Here is a 20,339-nt window from a genome sequence, read left to right on the forward strand (position 1 = left end):
ACATATGTAATGATCAAATCAGGGTAATCAGCATGTCCATCACCTCAAACATTTATCATTTATTTGTGTTGGGCACCCTCACAATCCTCTTTTCTACCTATTTTGAGATATTCAATACCATTTTGTTAACTATAGCCACCATGTAGTGACTATACAGTGAGTTCCTATCTGGAATTTTTTAACCATTAACCAATCTCTCCCTATCCTTCCGTCTCTCTACCCTTCCCAGCTTCTAATAACAACAATTCTACTTTCTACTTCTATGAGCTCAACTTTTTTTTCTAACTTTTGCATGAGTGAGAACATTTGGTATTTATCTTCCTCTATCTGGCTTATTTCCCTTAACACGATGGCTTCTGGGCTCATCCACGTTGCTGTGAATGACAGAATTTTATTTGTGTGTGTGTGTGTGTGTGTGTGTGTGTCTGAATTGTATTCCATTGTGTATATTGATATGGTTTGGCTGTGTCCCCACCCAAATCTCATCTTGAATTGTAGCTTCCATCCTGGGGAGGGACCCAGTGGAAGATAATTGAATCAGGAGGGCAATTTCCCCCATACTGTTGTCGTGGTAGTAAGTCAGTCTCATGAGATCTGATGGTTTTATATGAGGAAACCCATTTTACTCGGCTCTCATTCTCTCTTGCCTGCTGCCATGTAAGACATGCCTTTCACCTTCTGCCATGATTATGAGGCCTCCCCAGCCTTGTGAAACTATGAGTACTTTAAGCTTCTTTTTCTTTATAAACTACCCAGTCTTGGGTATGCCTTTATTAGCAGTGTGAAAATGGACTAATGCATATATGTACCACATTCTCTTTATTCGTTCATCCATTGATGGATCTGTATGTTGGTTTCATATTTGGGCTACTTTGAATAGTGCTGTAATAAACACTGGAGTGCAGGTAGTTCTTTGATATATTGATTTCCTTTCCTTTGGATAAATACCCAGTAGTAGCATTGCTGGATCACGTGGTAGTTCTATTTTTAGTTTGTTAAGAAACCTTCATGCTATTTTTCATAAGGGCTGTACTAATTTACATTCTCACCAACAGTGTACAGGAGTTTCCTCTTCTCTGCATCCTCTCCAGCATTTATGTTATTTTTTGTCTTTTTGAGGATGGCCATTTGACTTGGAGTGAGATGATACCCCAGTATGGTTTTGATTTGTATTTCCCTGATGATTAGTGATGTTGAACATTTTTTCATTACTTTTCTGTTTTTATGTCTTCTTTTCAAAAAAAAGTCTATTCAGAACCTTTACCAAAGTATATAATTTCCAGTTCACAGAAGATTTTTTAAATGTATGTTTTAGTTTTCATGACTCTAGGTTAATCTGGTAATACGCCTTACTTAAATTTCCAAGATTTAAGAACTCTTTTCCACTCATTATCCTAAGATTGCCATCCATCAGAATAGTAAAAATAGTCGGAGATGGTGAAGAAATACGTAGACAGAAAAAGAAGTAAAATAGACAAGGAGACAGAGAAGGAAGTAAACAGAGTCAAATTATGAGAATAAACTGTGTCAGAAAATTGAGTTCAAGTCTTTATTCCACAATGTCTGACAGAAAGGGAAAGGAAGATAGTTCAGAGAGAGATAAACAGACAGAAGTTATCTACTGACAGAGGGAGAAGGTAAGGATGGATGCAATTCAGTACAATGTTTGTCTATTTTTAAATTTTATTTTACTAAATATTAAGTAGGTGCTAAAGTTCATTTTAAAATTTATGTAAGCTATATAGAATCATGACCCAACGAACTCTCATACACCTGCCACCAAGTTTATAAAAGGACATTATCATTGTGCTAGAAGGCCCTGATGTGTGGGCCTCCAATTCCATCCCCTTACAGATAACCTGAATCTACAGCCAACATCTGGCTAACTCCATTAACCCAGATGATTATTGCTTGGGAGAAGCAGGTTGGAGGGAAGTGAGTACCTATCATCAGAGACTCAGAAGCTGGAGATGATATGGTTCCCACTCTCACTTACAGTCTGGTAGGGAAAGAGAAATGAAAACAACTAGCTGTGGTACAAGGCAAGATGTGAGAAGTACCATGATAAGAGGACTAAATCCTAGAAAAACACCGAAAAAGAACCAGACATTGTGCCATCTGGGGTGAGCAGGGGAAACTTCATGGACAAGGTGGCCTATCTGCCTTTGATGAAAAGGATTTACAAAGATGAAAGGAAAGGGCAAATGTAACAATCATTAAAAAGGCAGGGAAGAGAACGTGGTCTGAATGACTGTTCCATCCAGGGATGACTGGGTATAGATAAGGGAAGAGTACAACTTCAGGCTAGGATGAAAGTACAGAGTTCGGTAGAAATCCTCTGGAAAATAAAAATTCTTCTAGAAACTAAAAACTAGTAGTTATAAGTTAGGGCAATATTTATTTTCTGCACACAGGAGTCTGGAAGATTTTCACGTGTGTCTCATCTCTCCTTTCTCTGCCTACCCTGACTATCACCCCTGCATCAAATCAGTTATCAAACACCACCAATTCTCCATCCATACCCTCTCTTCTTTCTCTTCTTCTTTCTGTCACTCGAATTCCACTGTGTGCTTAATGACTAAAAGACTCCTGCATGGTGCCATGTTTCCTCTCTCCCTCTTCAATCTACACCTGAATTCTTTGAATGGAAGGCTAGGGACCTGGCTGCTCAACAGGATGCAGAGGTCAAGGAGATGACTGTGGCTTACAGCTGGGGAGGAAAGCCTGCAGTGAGAGCCATGAACACAGGACTAAGCCACAAGTCATAGGGAGGGGGTGTGGGTGGGTCAAGGTCAAGTTTGGAACCAACTGGAAAGCAGGGTACACAAAAAGCTAGTGATGTCAATGGGAAGCCATCAATCATACGAGGCACCAAGGACCCCAGGTTGGTTGTTACTGGGGCCAGTTGTATGGAGAGGGGGACGGAACTGCCAGGCTAGGGGAGACACACAGGACCAGTGACCACATAGCAACTCCAGTGAGATGTCTTCTTCCAGGGCCCAGTTCACCCAGCCTCCTTGCGCTCCTTGAAGAGATCTTTGACAGTACTCTCAGCCATAGCCACTTCTCTCAGGCACGCCCCCCCATCCATTTTGCTCTCTTTGCCCTGTCTCTACCCTACAGGGCAGACTGTAGAAGCTGCACAGGCTTTGCAGCCTGACCAACCTAAGATTGAAGCATATCAATCAATAGGATTGGTGATTCCCTTAGCCTCAGCTTCCTCAGAGAGAATGACACCTGTTTCAAGGCATCATTGTGAGGAAGAAATGAAAGTACACAAGGCCCATGCCAGATGTAGAGTAAAGGCTTGATAAATAGGTCTTTATTTTTCAGAGACAGGGTCTCACTCTGTTGCCTAGGTTGGAGTGCAGTGGTACAACCATAGCTCACTGCAGCCTCACACTCCTGGCCTCAAGCGATCCTCCTGCCTTTGCCTCTCAAAGTGCTGGGATTACAGGTGTGAGCCACTGCACCCGGCCTAGTTCTTTACCCAGCAAATATTTACAAAGGACCTACTGTGAGCCAAACACCCTACCAGCTGCTGGGGATACTATGGTGAGCAGAACCAGACATGTTCCCTGTCCTCATGCAGCTTCCAGTCTAGAAAGGAAGCCAGACATTAATTCGTAACCACAAAAATAATGGCAAAGTAATAGGTATGAAAACAGTTATGGGGGCTGAGAACGTGTGTATTTAAGAGGTTTGGTGATTCTGAGAAATCAGGAAAAGCCATCTTCAAAACCCTGCTCAAAAGCCTGCCCTAATTCCTCCCAACTGGAATTGATCCTATTGGCTTGTAAATTCTCAGCAGGAAGCCTGCATCCTGCAATTGACACTTAGCTTACCGTATTGTGTCTAGTATTTTCACCAGAGGCGTACACATCCTGTTTCCTCTGCCAGAGTGTAAATTCTCTGTAAGCAGTGTAGGCCATCTACATCTTTGTGTGCTTCACAGTATCTGTTAAAAGTCAATTATTTTAATGAATAGGTGAAATTAGCTTCCTGAAAGCTGCCACAATTTAAGTGGACTCAAAGCTTAATATATGCTTTTTGCAAGCCAAGTGCTCATTGATTTCTAAGTCATTTGTCAGAACATAAGAGGTAGTGTGTAGGGAAACAATAATTTGGCTTCTGAGAAGTTGCATAGTATCCATATCTCATAGGGTGTAATAGCCCTACACACCTGCTGAAAAATCCCAGACCTGAGTTTGACTCACCTATTATTTAGGGATACACAGACAAGAAAAAGCGAGACTACTATAATTCCGTTTGCCAAATCTTCAATCTCTAAATTTTACAATTAGAATCTCAATTTGTGATCTATAGAAAAAAATAATCAAATACCAGAAAAAAAAAAAAAAAAAAAAAAAAAAAAAAAAACCTCTGGAATATTCATGTCTGTTAGATTGGTTATGTAGGAAGGGAAAAATATCTTTTCCTTCTACCCTTTTAAATTCAGAGCTGAATCCGCTATAATAAAAGATTAACCAGAGAAAAACATAGTGATTTATTTAAATAAATTCTACATAACACAAGGGCCATCTCTAGGAAATGAAGATCAGAGGAAACAGTTACACTTGAGTGTTTTTAGTAGTAGGTTTGATGAAGAATGGAGAAAGACTTGGAGAAATATAATCAGGCAAAAGGAGTACTAGATCTAATAGGAATAAATGGAGGGAAACTTAGCAGGGCCCGTTTGTTCAGATTCTCCTCTGTGTGCCTGTGTCTTGGGAGATAGGGAACTGCCTTTCCTCTGTGGATATAGGAAGAGCACCTCTCACATGAGGTCCTATGATGTGTTTTCGAGGAAGGTCAGCAAAGGTTTTATTACCTGCTTCCAGAGAGAAAGGTGGCAAAGGAAGGTCAGAGTAATATTTCCACTTAAAATTTGCCATTTTCTCAAATCCTTCAGCTTAAAACATTCAGTTTGCCAAGGTGCCATATTTTGGGGTAGCATGTCCTCAACCCCATCACTGATTATTAAATCTGACCCTGCAGTTAACTCTGTAAATCAACTCAGATAAGCAATTTTAACCATATAATGATGGCCAGGAGATTAAGTTCCACCTTAACTCTGGAAAAGCATTTTTATATTTTAATGTTAAGAGCTGCCCTCTTGTCTATATGTGCTTTTTTTATTGTCATTAATAACTATAATTATGCTTGACATTAATAATGGCTATAACAAATATGAAAGCCAAAAGAATCAAAGGAAACGTTTTGCTGTTAGATTTAAGTACTTAAGTATTTTATTTAAATTTGTTTTATTTTGGTATCTTTGAATTTTTTTCTTTTTTTCTTTTTTTTTTTTTTGAGACAGAGTCTCGCTCTGTCGCCAGGCTGTAATGCAGTGGCATGATCTTGGTTCACTGCAACCTCCGCCTCCTGGTTTACGCGATTCTTCTGCCTCAGTCTTCTAAGTAGCTGGGACTACAGGCACGCGCTGCCACACCCAGCTAATTTTTGTATTTTTAATAGAGGCGGGGTTTCACCATGTTGGCCAAGATCATCTCGATATCTTGACTTCATGGTCCTCCCGTCTCGGCCTCCCAAAGTGCTGGGATTACAGGCGTTAGCCACCTTGCCCGGCCTCTTTGAATTTTTTTAAAAACATCCTGGTGCTAAAAGGCAGCAAAATTCATAAATGCAAACAAACGTATAAACAAACAACCAGACCCTCTTAAATAATCTACAAAATAGAAATAATCTATCTGCATAGGAAAAAATTATCGAATCAGCACCTACAATGTGGCCCAATAAAAGGGTTTTCATATTTGATCCTTTTTTTTGGTTCCTCAAAATTAAAATCTTGACTCCATTCTGTGCTGTATGTGATAGATTTTTTTAAGAAGAGAAAGAGTAGGAATTCTCTTGCTGTTTCCATGGGTTTCATCATCTTGTTTTCCATGACTCATAATGGCTTCTTGCAAATACTCTTGTTCCCTTGATCTCATGGGTCAAATGAATGCTCTTAAGCTAGTTTTCATCAACCAGTCAGCATTCCTCCTGCTTTCCAACTGTGCATCCTCAGCTGGACCCAAACATTTTCCAGTCTACTCATTCACAAAATAAAATTATGAGTATTCTTCAAAGGGCTCAGTCCAAGGTGCCCAGGGATATTCTGAAGATTTAAACAAAAGCAAGAAAATATTATTCACACAAAAATTTTGTTAAGTGTTACTTGAATTAGAACTGGTAGAAAACAATTTTAAAACCATTTGTTAAAACTATGCCTTATAAGACCACCAAAAAATGTCCTCAAGTCTCTGATTCTGGGCTCTTTCAGGACAACCTGACTGCCTCAGCCTCCCAAAGTGCTGGGATTACAGGCATGAGCCACCGCACCCTTCCATGACTTCTTTTCCTTTGGGTAGATACCCAGTAGTGGGATTGCTAAATGGAGCAGTAGTTCTATTTTTAGTTTTTTGAGAAATCTCCATACTGTTTTCTGTAGTGGCTATACTAGTTTACATTCCTACCAGCAGTGTATAAGAGTTCCCGAAGTTGGGATAGTTATTCTCTCTTTTCAGGGTGACCCCAGGGCTGATTCTGTGTGATGCGATGGCATCCCCCATTATATCCCTAAGAAGACAATGTGCTCAGTGATAACAAACTTCTCAGCCTAGGACCAAGGAAACCTAGAGTCTCCTCTAACATCTGCTGCTAGAGTATGTTTGGTTTATTTTCTATATTTATCAAATGAAAGTGTAAGTGTTCATGCCAGTTTCTTTCACTTATAACATTCCATGATTCTAGCACAGAGACATAGAAATTGGGATTTATTCATTCACTCAACAAATCCTTATTGAACATCTAAACACTAGGCATCATGTCCTCTGAAGGAGGAGTCTCTCTATTGTGCTCCCCAAGGCCCTCCCTTCCCATGTGAATCCCTCTGTCATGTTCCTTGAGTCTTTATTGGAATTAGGGGTTCTCTAATCTGACTCCTCCATTGACTACATTGTTGTTTTTGTCAATGAGTAGAATTCTCAACATACAGTAGGTGGTCAAAAATCATTTGGTGAATGAACAAAGAAAGAGGAACCCTTCAGATGCAAAGATAAACATCCCAGAATGAAGAACCAGAATCAGAGGTCTCAAGCATAATAATATCCAGTAATATATCATTGACACAATCATATGACTACACTATATGCTACTTAGGAATTTCTGAGCCAACAGCAGACCCCGGTTGCATTGAGACACAAAGTAATAAGACCCGCCTCTCTTTAATCTTAAACACAGATAGATCCTTGGCACTTAGTTTCAGTTTGGCGTATTGAGCCATCTACGCTGGATCCCTTTGGCTATCTCTCCCGATCTGCCCTCTACTTGTTTCCACCCTGCTCGGTGCCCTGGGAGGTCAACTTACATAACTGCCTCCACTGGGCTCTAGTGCCCTCTGGCTCTGACTGGGTTTGGTCAATGGGGGAGTACCAGCACATTAGAGGAAGAAAGGATGGTAAAGTTGGGGTTGTTTGTACATATTTATGGGGTACCTGCTAACTTTTGTTCTATGTATATAATGCACAGTGATTAGTGATCAAGTCAGAATATTTAGGGTATCTGTAGCCCAAGTACAATACATTTTTGTGTAATTATAGTCACCCTACTGTGCTTTCAGATGTTCAATTTATTCCTTCTACCTGACTGTACGTTTGTACCCTTTAATCCATTTCCCTTCATCTTCTCCCCACAACTTACCTTTCCCAGGCTCTGTTCTCTATCCTTCCACTCTACCTCCATGTGATCAATTTTTTTAGCTCTCATCTACAAGTGGAGAACATGTGATATTTGCCTTTTCGTCCGTGGCTTACTTCACTTGAGATAATGACCTCCAGTCCCATCCATGTTGCTGCATATGGCATGATTTCATTTTTTACAGCAAATGTTTCATTGTGTATATGGACCACATTTGTTTATCCATTCACCTGTTGATGGGCACTGAGGTCCATTCCATATCTTTGCTATTGTCAATAGTGCTACAGTAAACATGTGAGTATAGGTATCTCTTTGCTATAGTGATTTATTTTATTTTTCTCTTTCTTTCTTTCTTTTTTTTTTAGACATGGTCTCACTTTGTCTCCCAAGCTAGAGTGCAGTGGCATGAACACCGTTCACTACAGCCTCAACTCCCCAGGCTCAAGCGATCCTCCTGCCTCAGCCTCCCCAGTGGCTGGGATTTCAGGCACATGTCACCATGCCTGGCTAATTTTTGTACTTTTTGTAGAGACAAGGTTTCACCATGTTGCTCAGGCTGGTCTCGAACCCCTAAGCTCAAGCAACCTGCCCGCCTCAGCCTCCCAAAGTGCTGGGATTACAGGCGTGAGTCACTGCACCCTGCCGTGATTTCTTTTCCTTTGGGTAGATGTCTGGTAGTAGGATCGCTGAATGGAACAGTAGTTCTAGTTTAAGTTTTTTGAGAAATCTCCTACTGTTTTGCATAGTGGCTACACTAGCTTACATTCCTACCAACAGTGTATAAGAGTTCCCAAAGTTTGGATAGTTATTCTCTCTTTTCAGGGTGACCCCAGGCTATAGTGTCCCTTGAGCAAATGTCACAGCTCCTGTCAAACAGCCCTCCTCACACTTTTTTTGTGTGTGTCTGTGTGTGTGTGTGTGTCTGTGTGTGTGTACATGCGTGCATATCTGCCTCTGTCTCTGTCTCTCTGGGTTTCTTTCCCCTTTAGTCTTAAATACAGTAGCAGGGCCCCACTATTTCTTGTCTCAGGGTGCTGCATTCTCCCTTTTCATTTTTCCCATATCCTGACTTAATATGCCCTTCATTAAACTCTTCTCAAAGTATTCAATTTGAGTACAATATCAATTTCCTGATAGTACCTTGACTGATAACCACCAACGTATTCTGAAGAGTAAATGATATAACCAATTACCACAAAGCACAATAAGAGGGGTACTAATAAATGCTAGTTTCCCTCCCCTTCCCTGTTATAATTTTTATACTCCCTACAATGGCTATTCCTAGTGCCTTTAACATAATTGCTACTTAAGGAAGATTTGATGAATGAATGAAAAAAATTTCAAGGAAGATTTGATGAATGAATGAAAAAAATTTCAATACTTTTGACCATACTTTTAGACTTAAATACATGGAAATCAATAGGCATTAATTTAGATTATCAGATGTCACATTTAGAGAAGTTTTTATTTCAATATCGGGGAGTAGGCAGTTTGCTTTACACATCTCATTCTCTGTTTTCTCATAGTCTAACTAAATTATGGCTCAACTCCAGGAAAAACAGGGTCAAAGGATAAGCTAACATCTCAGGAGCAGTTTAAAAAACTAAGAGATCCATCTACTGATCCTCCCTAGATCTTGGAGAAAATAGTCATTTTATTTCATGTCATCTAATTCATATGAACTGACTGCAAATTCATCATTTTCTACCTCCTACCAGACAGAAATGGAGTTGGGGTTCAACTGTGCCCCCTTGAATCTATCTGTGTTTATAACGAATAAAGTCGATAAAGCCAAATAATCACTCACCGTGTATATTGATCTCACGGATACACTGCGGAAGTAACTTATAGTTCTGGTATTGGGGGAAGCACTTCCTGGACTTCATCCAAAGGCAGCCTCTGCGTGGTCTCTGCTGTTTAAGAAGGAGAACTGTTTTAGTCTATATTTAGTAAATAGCAAAAAGAGACATGCTTATTCTAATGTAGTAAGTGTAGCAAGAGAACCATGCTCGACCTCTAGAAAGGATTTTGGGACTTTCCACCCTCTCTAATTTTCCTGCCTACCTCTCTAACACCTTTCACCCAGTTCTCTCAACTGCTTGCCCCACGTCCTGGGCACAAAGACCTGAAGCATAGTTAAGGAAGACAACGTAGAGAACAAATTTAAAGTCCAATGTCAAGTAGCAAGCAAAGAATCTTTGTTTGGAAACTGCAAACATTTTATTCTATCACATTTTGTTGAAATATGTCCCTAAGGAGAATATTAATGATGTCTTTGATCTCAGGGACAATTTTACCAAGAAGCAAAGTTACAAATTAGATGAATTCTAATCTGTCTTCCTGCTCATGACTGTGTGACTTTATAAAATTCCTCTAACATTATCCTCAGCTGACTTCAAGGTGGAAGATGAAACTTTATTTCCTACATCATGGCTTCTCGTTCATTCTCCTGAGATCCACGGTCTTGTTTTTCTAGCTTTAATATTAAGAATTGAGTTTTCGGCCGGGCGCGGTGGCTCACGCCTGTAATCCCAGCACTTTGGGAGGCCGAGGCGGGCGGATCACAAGGTCAGGAGATCGAGACCACGGTGAAACCCCGTCTCTACTAAAAATACAAAAAAAATTAGCCGGGCGCGGTGGCGGGCGCCTGTAGTCCCAGCTACTCGGGAGGCTGAGGCAGGAGAATGGCGTGAACCCGGGAGGCGGAGCTTGCAGTGAGCCGAGATCGCGCCACTGCACTCCAGCCTGGGCGACAGAGCGAGACTCCGTCTCAAAAAAAAAAAAAAAAAAAAGAATTGAGTTTTCGTTTCATAGACATCTCTACTTTTGATACAAAACCCTGAATTGAGGTGACCTACAATTTTTTTTTTTTTTTTTTTTTTTGGTGACAGAGTTTCGCTCTTGCTGCCCAGGCTGGAGTGCAATAGTGCTATCTTGGCTCACCACAACCTCCACCTCCCGAGCTCAAGTGATTCTCCTGCCTCAGCCTCCTGAGTAGCTGGGATTACAGGCATGTACCACCATGCCCAGCTAATTTTGTACTTTTACTAGAGACAGGGTTTCTCCCATGTTGATCAGGCTGGTCTGGAACTCCTGACCTCAGGTGATCCACCCGCCTCAGCCTCCCAAATTGCTGGGATTACAGGTGTGAGCCACCATGCCCAGCCAAGGTGACCTACAATTTAAAGAGAAATTTGGGTGATTGCTTAAGAAGATAAATCAGAAAGGGAGATTTAGTATATTCAAGAAAATGATGCTTCTTGTCCATGAAGATGATCAAACACTGGTACAGAAATACCGTAGAACCTTCTCTGAGGTTTGTTTTTTTTTTTTTTTTTTTTTGAGACAGAGTCTCGCTCTGTCACCCAGGCTGGAGTGCAATGGTGCGCTCTCAGCTCACCGCAACCTCCGCCTCCTGGGTTCAAATGAGTCTCCTGCCTCAGTCTCCTGAGTAGTTGGGATACAGACATATGCCACCATTCCCAGCTAATTTTTGTATTTTTAGTAGAGTCTGGATTTTGCCATGTTGGCCAGGCTGGTCTTGAGCTCCTGACCTCAGGTGATCTGCCCACCTCGGCCTCCCAAAATGCTGGAATTACAGGCACGAGCCACCATGCCCGGCCTGGTACATTTTTTTTAATTAGAAAATATCCTTCAATAATATTTTTGAAATTTAATTTTCTGAATAAGGAATACACTTTCATGATTAAAATTTTTAAAACTATGAAGGAACAGTTAGGAAAATGGCTGCCTCTTCCCCAGTCTCCTAGAAAATCACTTCCCACCACATCACATAGTTTCTTACTTTCTTTTCTTCTTCTGCCACAGGTAAGTAAGGTTATTAGTTTTATGTGGGGTTTTTTTGTTTTTGTTTTTGTTTCTTATTGAGAAAGAGTCTCGCTCTGTCACCAGGCTGGAGTGCAGTGGCACAATCTCTGCACACTGTAACCTCCACCTTCCGGGTTGAAGCAGTTCTCCTGCCTCAGCCTCCAGAGTAGCTGGGATTACAGGTGTGCACCACTATGCCCAGCTAATTTTTTTTTTTTCTATTTTTAGTAGAGACAGGGTTTCAACATGTTGGCCAGCATGGTCTCGATCTCTTGACCTTGTGATCCACCTTCCTCGGCCTCCCAAAGTGCTGGGATTACAGGCGTAAGCCACTTGCACCTGTCCAGGTTGTTTTCTGTATATCAGTTTGTGTGTATATACGTGCTACATATATACACTCTATATGTGTATATATATGTAATATATGCACTGTATATGTATAACACACTATATATGTATATGCTATATATACTGAGTATGTATATATAATATATACATTGTGTATATAATTTATACTTTTATTATGTATATGCTATTTTGGTCCTTTTTTACATAATTGGTAAAAAATATATGTCTACTATATACATATACATTTCACACCATACCCAATTGGTATGAAAATATATGTATACTATATGCATATGAATACTTAACAATATATCTTAGACATCTTCCCACATAGCACTTTCTCATTTCTTTTTACAGCTCCCCGGTATTCCATTGCATGGATGTATCATCAAGTAAACAGCCTCCTTTTTGTATTGTGTCTAATCTTTGGATACTGCAAACCCTCTAGCAATAAACATTGTACATACATCATTTCTCTCCTGTATAAGTAAATCTATAAATTTCTAGGAATAATTTTGCTGGATCAAATGGCTTATGTATTTGTAACTTTGATAGTTACTACCAAATTATCTATCCCAGAAGTTGTACCAATTTACCCTCTGACACATAAGGTATGAGAGTTCCTATTGTGCTTTGTATTAAGTGTGGTGTCAAACTTCTGATTTTTGCCAATCTGATAGATTAAAAATAGCATTTCAGTGTAGCTTTAATTTGCATTTCCACTAGAATGTAAGCTCCATGAAGCAAAAATCTTTTTGTTTTGTTTTGTTTGTTGGTTTGCTTTTGAGATGGGGTGTCGCTCTGTCACTGGAGTGCAGTGCACTCTAGCCTCACTGCAGTCTCAGCTCACTGCAACCTCCGCCTCCTGGGTTCAAACAATTCTGCCTCAGCCTCCTGAGTAGCTTGGATCACAGGTGTGTGCCACCACACCTGGCTAATTTTTGTATTTTCAGTAGAGACGGAGTTTCACCATGTTGGCCAGGCTGGTCTCAAACTCCCGACCTCAAGTGATCCACCCGCCTCAGCCTCCCAAAGTGCTGGGATTACAGGCATGAGCCACCATGCCCTGCCTCTTTTTTTTTTTTTTTTTTTTTTTGCTGGGGAGTAGCGGGTAGGGATTCACTGCCTTCTATATCCAGAAGGTCAATATTATTAATATTATTGGCACATAGTAGGCTCACACACAAAAAAACTGTTTCTGGAAGAATTTATTCTGAGTGACCCTGAGCAGCCTTTCATGTGTGTAAGTGCCAGCCATTTGTATTTCCTTTTCTGTATGCAGTCCAGTCTTATCCTTCACCATTTGCCTACTGGATTGTGGTCTTTTCTTCAATTATTAGAAGCTCCTTATTTACTAGAGATTTAGTTGCTTACTCAATAAACTGCAAATAATTTTGCCTATTACTTGTTGGTCTTTTATCTTAGCTTGTGATAGTTTTTTTGCTGTGCACATTTTTTTCCACATAGTCAATTTAATGAGTCTCTTCTCTGAGTTACCGTCATGATTAGAAAGACCAATTTTGCAATTATAAATGAGTCATAGCATTGATTCTTCTATTACTTTTATAATGTTTAAGATCATTGATCCATTTAAAAGTCACCCTAATGTGAGTGTGAGATCTTGATTGAGTTAACTTGTTGTCCTAAATGATTACTCAGTCGTCCCAATACCAGTCAGTTGGTAATCCAGTACCTTGATGGACTGAATACCTCTCCTGTATTCTTCCATTTCAATTTTTTCCTGGCTACTACTCACAGTTTACTTTTCATAGGGATATTGAAATGAACCTGTTTGTTTCAAAAGATATTATTTTTATTTATTTAGGAAGAATTAGCATCTTTATGTATTCGTCTTCCTCTTGAAGAACATGATACACTTTTCCTTTATTCAAGTCATTTTTATGTCACTCAGCAGCATTTTACTGAAGTTTTCTTCAGAAAGATCCTGCAAATTTCTCATTAAGTTTATTCCTAGTTACTTTATCTATTTATAATTGTTTTATATGCAGTGTATCCTCTAACTGGTTATTGTTTAAATAGGTGGATCCTATTGATTTTTAAAATATTTTTATACCCTGTCCCTTACTGAATTTTTCTTTTTTATGATTTTTTTAGGGAATTATCTTAGATTTTCCAGGTACACAATGGTATCATCTGCAAAATAAGTGATCATTTTACCTATTCTTTCCAATTTTGAAACTTGGTATTTCTGATCGCTTAACTAACTGCATTGACTAGTACTTCCAATACAATGGTAGATAAAATGGCAGTAGTAGACATCCTAGAAAATTTCTGGCTTGGCAGGGCACGCTTTTAGTGTTTCCCTATTAAACATATTTCTGGGTTTTTTTTGTTTGTTTGAGCCAAATATATTTTATCATTTTATCACATTAAGGAAGTATATATTTATCTCATTTTTATTAGAAGTTACAATGAAAAATGCATTGTATTTTGTCAAACGTGTTTTTAGTATAACCAACCATTTATCTCTATAAATATGATGATGAGTAACAGGTTTTCTAATGCTAAACTGTCCTGTAATTCCTGGAATAAGCTCCCTTGATCAGGCAGGATTGCGTGTGTGTGTGTGTGTGTGTGTGTGTGTGTGTGTGTGTGTGTGTGTTATTTTTAAACTGTGCTACTGGATTGCTAATGTTTTATTTAGGATTTTTGCATGGATATACACAAGTAAGATTTCTCAATGATTTATTTATTTTTTCTTTCTTTCTTTTTTTTTTTTTTTTTGAGACAAGCTCTTGCACTGTCACCCAGGCTGAAGTATAGTGATGCTATCATAGCTCACTGCATTCTCAAACTCCTGGGCTCAAGCAATCCTCCTGCTTCAGCCTTGCAAAGTCCTGAGATTACAGGCATGAGCCACTGCATCCGAGCTGATTTCATTTTAGACTCAGTCTTTCTTGGATTTGAATATTATTAATAATGTTTATTTCAAAAATAGAATTAGGAAATATCTTTGGTCTTTCAACAGTTTAAATACCATAGGAAACACCTATGTCTTAGAGATTGGTAACATTCTCCTGTGAACTGCTCTTCCTGTTACTTTTTGAAGGACAACGAACACATTTTCTATTTCTTCCATGACAATTATTTACATATTCTATATCTTCTGTTGTTGGGTTTTATACATTTTTTTCCCAGAAAATTATACATTTTAACTGAAGTTCTTTTTTTAATTAAAAGTAATTTTTTTTTTTTTTTTGAGATAGAGTTTTACTCTTGTCTCCCAGGCTAGAGTGCAATGGCATGATCTTGGCTCATGACTCCGTCTCAAAAAACAAACAAACAGCGCTAGACTCTGTCTCAAAAAACAAACAAACAAAAAGAAACAAACTGCCATGCTGTGAAATGCCTATGGAGGGGGACTCCTAGCGGTGACTGCCAAGTGGCCTCTGGGACCTGAGGACGGCCTCCAGTGGGCAGCCAGGAAGACGCCAAGGCCCTCAGGACACAGCCGTAAATGAATTCTTTCCATAACCTGAGTGAGCATAGATGCATAGCATTCAGATGGGAATGCAGTCCCGCTGACATCTTGATTTCAGCCTGTGAGACCCTCAGCAGAAGATCCAGTTAAGCCATACACAGACATCTGACCAACAGAAACTGTGAGATAATCAGTGTGTGCTGTTTTAAGCCACTATATGTGTGGTAATTGGTTACACAACAACAGAAAGCTAGTAAGTACAGTGACCGACAGACCCTTGTCCTGAAAATCAACAGAGGTAGTTATTTAAAATGCATGTTGCAGATCTATTGAATTAAGAATCTCTCTTCATAGAGGCCTAGAAGCCTGGAGTTTTATAGACATCCAAGTTGATTCTGATGCACATTAAAGCTTCAGAATGAATTTACCATGCAAATAACAAAGCATCTTATAACCCACAATTTGACATTTGAGATTGTTCTTTTGTTGTTGTTGTTGGGTTGTTTGTTTGTTTGTTTGTTTGTTTTTTGAGACGGCGTCTCGCTCTGTCGCCCAGGCTGGAGTGCAGTGGCACAGTCTCGGCTCACTGCAGCCTCCACCTCCCAAGTTCAAGCAATTCTCCTGCCTCAGCCTTTTGAGAAGCTGGGACTACAAGCATGCACCACCACACCTGGCTAACTTTTGTATTTTTAGTAGAGACAGGGTTTCACCATGTTGGCCAGGCTGGTCTCAAACTCCTGGCCTCAAGTGATTCTCCCACCTTGGCCTTCCAAAATACTAGGATTTCAGTGCCCAGATGAGATTGTTCTTTATAAAGGTTAAGATATCAAAAGAGCCTATTCATGAAACTAAATAATTATCCAAGGAAATTAACAGAGTTCTTTTGGTTGAAAAGCCAAACCGCTGATTATTTGCTTATTCATTTGGTTTGCTGGTGTTTATAGCATAAAATATAACTGTAATTTACAACAGAAAGCGATTGCCTGTCAAAATGATGGCTAAAGTAATTCTCTAGTGGGGCATTATCTTCAGTTTCTTCCAGTATCCAAAGTCATGTAACTTATATGGTAATAGCAAAACTTCTAAAAATTGATTAAAAGGCAAAAAGGTAGGATATATGTCATTTTAATGCCTTCTTCAGCATAGCTAAAAGGGGTAGAAATGTTTTCTAGTTCTACATAGGAAATACAATTTCTTTCAAGTAATATTAATTCACCAACACTAGTTAAGGCAGTAGGAACAGTCAGAAATATTTTAAAGCTTCACAGCAGTCTTTTCATGAATTTGTCAAATCTCTGAAACAAACATTTCTATGACTTCTTTTCAGAAACTTCGAAGAGCCTTAAAAAAAATTTTTTAAAGCCCAATCTGAATTTTGACCTGGCTGAATCTAGTGAACAAAATGGATTTTCAGCAGTAGAAACTTTGATTAAAAATAAAACTCCATGCCTTATGCTCTCAAATAAAGCCCTTATCACACTATCCCTGACCATGCCCAGGCAGCCCTCGGATGCTTCTTCTTTTTCTTCTTTTAGAAAAAGATTTCTATCGTTTTTCAAAGGTGCTTTATATCCATGACATCTGGTATCTAACCTCAATTCATCTTTCCCAAGTAACTTTTGATTCCCACTGAGCAATGGAAACTTGCAAGGTGTTTTCATTACTTTGGTCCTGATGATTTTCATGTCAAAGACAAGGTCCATCTCCCACCATGAAGGCACATCTAAAACTTCCTCATCCTAGTCAGCCTCTCTTGGCTACTAAGGGAATTTGCCTCATCCTTTTTTTTTTATGCTCTTATCTCCAAAACTACTTGTTCAGCTATATTTTACTTGGTTATTATATTGGAAAGCCAAAAGTAACTTTTAAAAAAATACCAAGAAGGAGTAAATAGGGTTAGGTGATCACACAGTATATGTCCCTCTGTGCCCTCCACTTCCAAATGAGAACTTACCCAACTTTGTTGTAATTATTCATTTGTCTGCCTCCTTGAGCACAAAGATTATATTCTGGGCACTGTTTTATTCCCCAGAACCTACCTTAGACACATAATAGGTACTCAACAAATATGGGCTGAATGATCAAAAGAATATCATTTAACACCTCTATGCCTCATTTTTCTCAGTAACAGGGCATGGGTTCAGGCAGTTCAAGGAGCAATTCTAGAGGGCCACCCACGATTTAGGGGTAAGAAATATAAAATGTTCCCCTGATTTTAATCTATAAAATCAGCACACGATCTGCACACAGACACACAAATTCATCCTCAAAAAATTATTCCCAAACCGAAGCTTGTTAAACGTTAAAACCTCTCTGTTAAATGAGCTTGTCAGGCTACCCCTAAAATGGGGAGAAAGGTCTCAAGCTATCTGCCAAAGGAATGCATTTTTTTTTCTTTTGAGACAGGGTCTCGCTCTGTCACCTAGGCTGGAGTGCAGAGGCACAATCACATCTCGTTACAGCCTTGACCTCCCAGGCTCAAGGGATCCTCCCACCTCAGGCTCCTGAAATGTTGGATTACAGGTGTGAGCCACCGCACCTGGTCTGGCAAGGGAATGCGTTTTAAGACCTAACCAACAACGCTTTGCTGTGATTTGACTTCCCACATGGATCTGTCTTGGGAGAGAAAATACGTTTGCTGTCAGAAGCGTCTGGTCTGCATTTCTCTCAATTGTATCATCCTTTATGGATGAATGCACTGGCCTTGAGGTTTAATAAACCTGTTGGTGTGAACTGCATCATACAATGGATCCTTCTTGATGTGCTGCCATTGCAGGAGGCTAAGTCCCCAGGCCTAAAGGGAAGCACTGGACCAGATAGATTCACTGACCTGAGGCCCCTGTGCAGCCTTGTGGGCAGCAGCGGCCAAGCGGCCAATCCTGGCAGGGTCCTGGCCTTGCCCCACACGTTCCGTTCAAAGTTTTGGCAGTGGGGACTGACACCTGCGCAACCAAGATCACTTCCCTGTGGCTTTTGCAAAGCTAGTGTGGCTGCCTTGAGGCTAAAAGGAGGAAAATAAAGGTAAGGATAAAATGAGATGAGAATGGTGAATTTTTATATATTACACTTGGAAAAATAGAAAGCACTATCAAGCACAAAAAATATTTTCACCAGCATCTTTTAAGCCCTTCCAGGGGGCATGCACAGAATTTAGTAGGAGCCATATATATGTTCAGCAGGGGAGGCCTATGGGTAGCTGACCTTGGAAATGATGTCCCTAGCTCCTTCCTTTCGCCGTCACACTTTGGGAGATGCAGCCATCATGACTCTTTGTGGAAACTATGGCAATAAATATCTAAACTGTTATCCACGAAGTACTTGGGTTTCCTCACAAGAGCTTCGCCAAAAATGAAGGAATTCAGGTTAATCTCCATAGATTACTTAGGCCAAGACAGCTGTGCAAATTTTCTGACGGCTTAGTGATTTTTATTCAGTTCTGTGATCTGGCTTCAAAAAACCTTCCAGTCTTAATTATGTCTCCTTATTACCATAGAAATGCAGAACTTCAATATTGCTATACATCATTCTGACCTTTTCATCACATAAAAACATTGGCAGTTTTCTGTAAGCCCAAGATAGCGAGTAGCCTTTTAGGGCTAACAGAACCAATTATGGCTGCTTAAAATAGATTTCTGTTATTCCAGGTGCCAACTTCATCCCATGTTCAAAGTTCCATCTGTTATTAACAATGATCCTAAAACTAGTTATCTGCTCCAAATCTAGTCAATGTGAAGATAAAATGAGGGTGGAAAATAAATGACTGCAAAATTTTCCAGAATTAACTAAAAAGAAAAAAACATCTTGAACTGACAGCTGCCAATATTCTGAGCCACTGATTCAGTTTCTGGTTAATTCACACTGCAGATATCTTTAATGCTCCATAAGGATAAAACTGATGAAGTGTTTAACCATTTTCTTTTTATTATTTTGGATAAGCATAATCAAAAGTTGTAAGTTAGAGGTAAAAGTATGTGAAAGGCTTTTGTAAGACAGCAGCAGTCATTCTTTCAACACAGTCAATGTAGAATTGTATTTATTTGGCAAATATTTATTGGGTACCTACGATGTGCCCATATATATGCATTACGCTATGAGCTGGGGATGCAGTGATGAGTATCATCAGATAGTGTCCTTGACCTCAAGGAGCCAACTCGCTCGTGGAAGAAACACTAACCAAATAATAACACAAACCACAATAACACAAAAATGTAAAATAGCAACAGTGATTGTCGCTGCAAAGAAAGATGTCTGGCGTTATGAGGGTATGTCATAAGGAGAATCAACCTAGTCTAGGAGGCCTGAAACAACTTTGTTAGTTAAGCCAAGATCAGATGGGAAGGATGGGAGCTAACGAGCCAATGTCAGGGTGGGAGGGGAGCAGGTTTGTAGGGGGTGGCAGGAGAGGCGGGATGGTTCAGGCAGGGACAATCTATATTAAGATGAAGGAGATGTTTATGTGCACATGTTTTACCATCAATTCTTCCAGACCTGGCATAAATGCCTGTCACGTAAAGGCATTCAATGAATGACTAGAATAAATCATCCTAGTCCGCCTATAGATTCTTCACATTTGTGAATTTCTTCCTGCAAAAAGAATCATCCTCTTCACTTTGATCCATTCTGCAACTAAGCAGATGGCTGTAACCTTTCCTGTTTTATGAACCCAAATCTGTATTTTAAGAGTCATAAACAAGATAGTTAAGCAAGTAAAAATTAAATTTTCATGTTATCTTGCTTGGTTCCAGGACATCTGGCACCAGTAATTTATCTTCTCATCTGCAGGAAGTTGAAGCCTGCTTAATCTTTATTATACCGGCCATAAACATGTTGCAAATTATAATTTTACATTGCCATTAGTTTTATTTTGGTGTAATATAAATTACGGGGTCATCCACTTCCTTTTGACATTTAGTAATTCTCTTTCACAATAAAACTCCGTTTTCTTTTGCTTCATGTTCCCTCAGAACCCACCCACATTAATTGCAAGAAAATTTCAGCCAATGCCACAATGAGGATGACT

At 39.6% G+C, this 20,339-nt stretch overlaps 1 protein-coding gene across 5 annotated transcripts in view; it reads right to left on the minus strand.

The window, feature by feature from the left end:
- Positions 1–5,218: 5,218 nt before the first annotated feature.
- TMEM156 (transmembrane protein 156) overlaps positions 5,219–20,339 on the minus strand; it is a 62,317-nt gene continuing 47,196 nt past the window's right edge. Inside the window, exons 6-8 of one of the 5 annotated variants that reach the window (XR_013417141.1) lie at positions 18,150–18,320; positions 9,509–9,611; positions 5,219–6,121 (exon numbers count right to left, since the gene is read on the minus strand). Coding sequence is in view for 3 of the 5 variants with exons in the window: in XM_078001595.1 (XP_077857721.1) it covers positions 9,547–9,614 (68 nt within the window). In the remaining 2 variants the exon portion in view is untranslated. 5 annotated transcript variants of the gene reach the window in all.

This window comes from Macaca mulatta, chromosome 5 (assembly GCF_049350105.2).
Source record: "Macaca mulatta isolate MMU2019108-1 chromosome 5, T2T-MMU8v2.0, whole genome shotgun sequence".
Taxonomy (NCBI): domain Eukaryota; kingdom Metazoa; phylum Chordata; class Mammalia; order Primates; family Cercopithecidae; genus Macaca; species Macaca mulatta.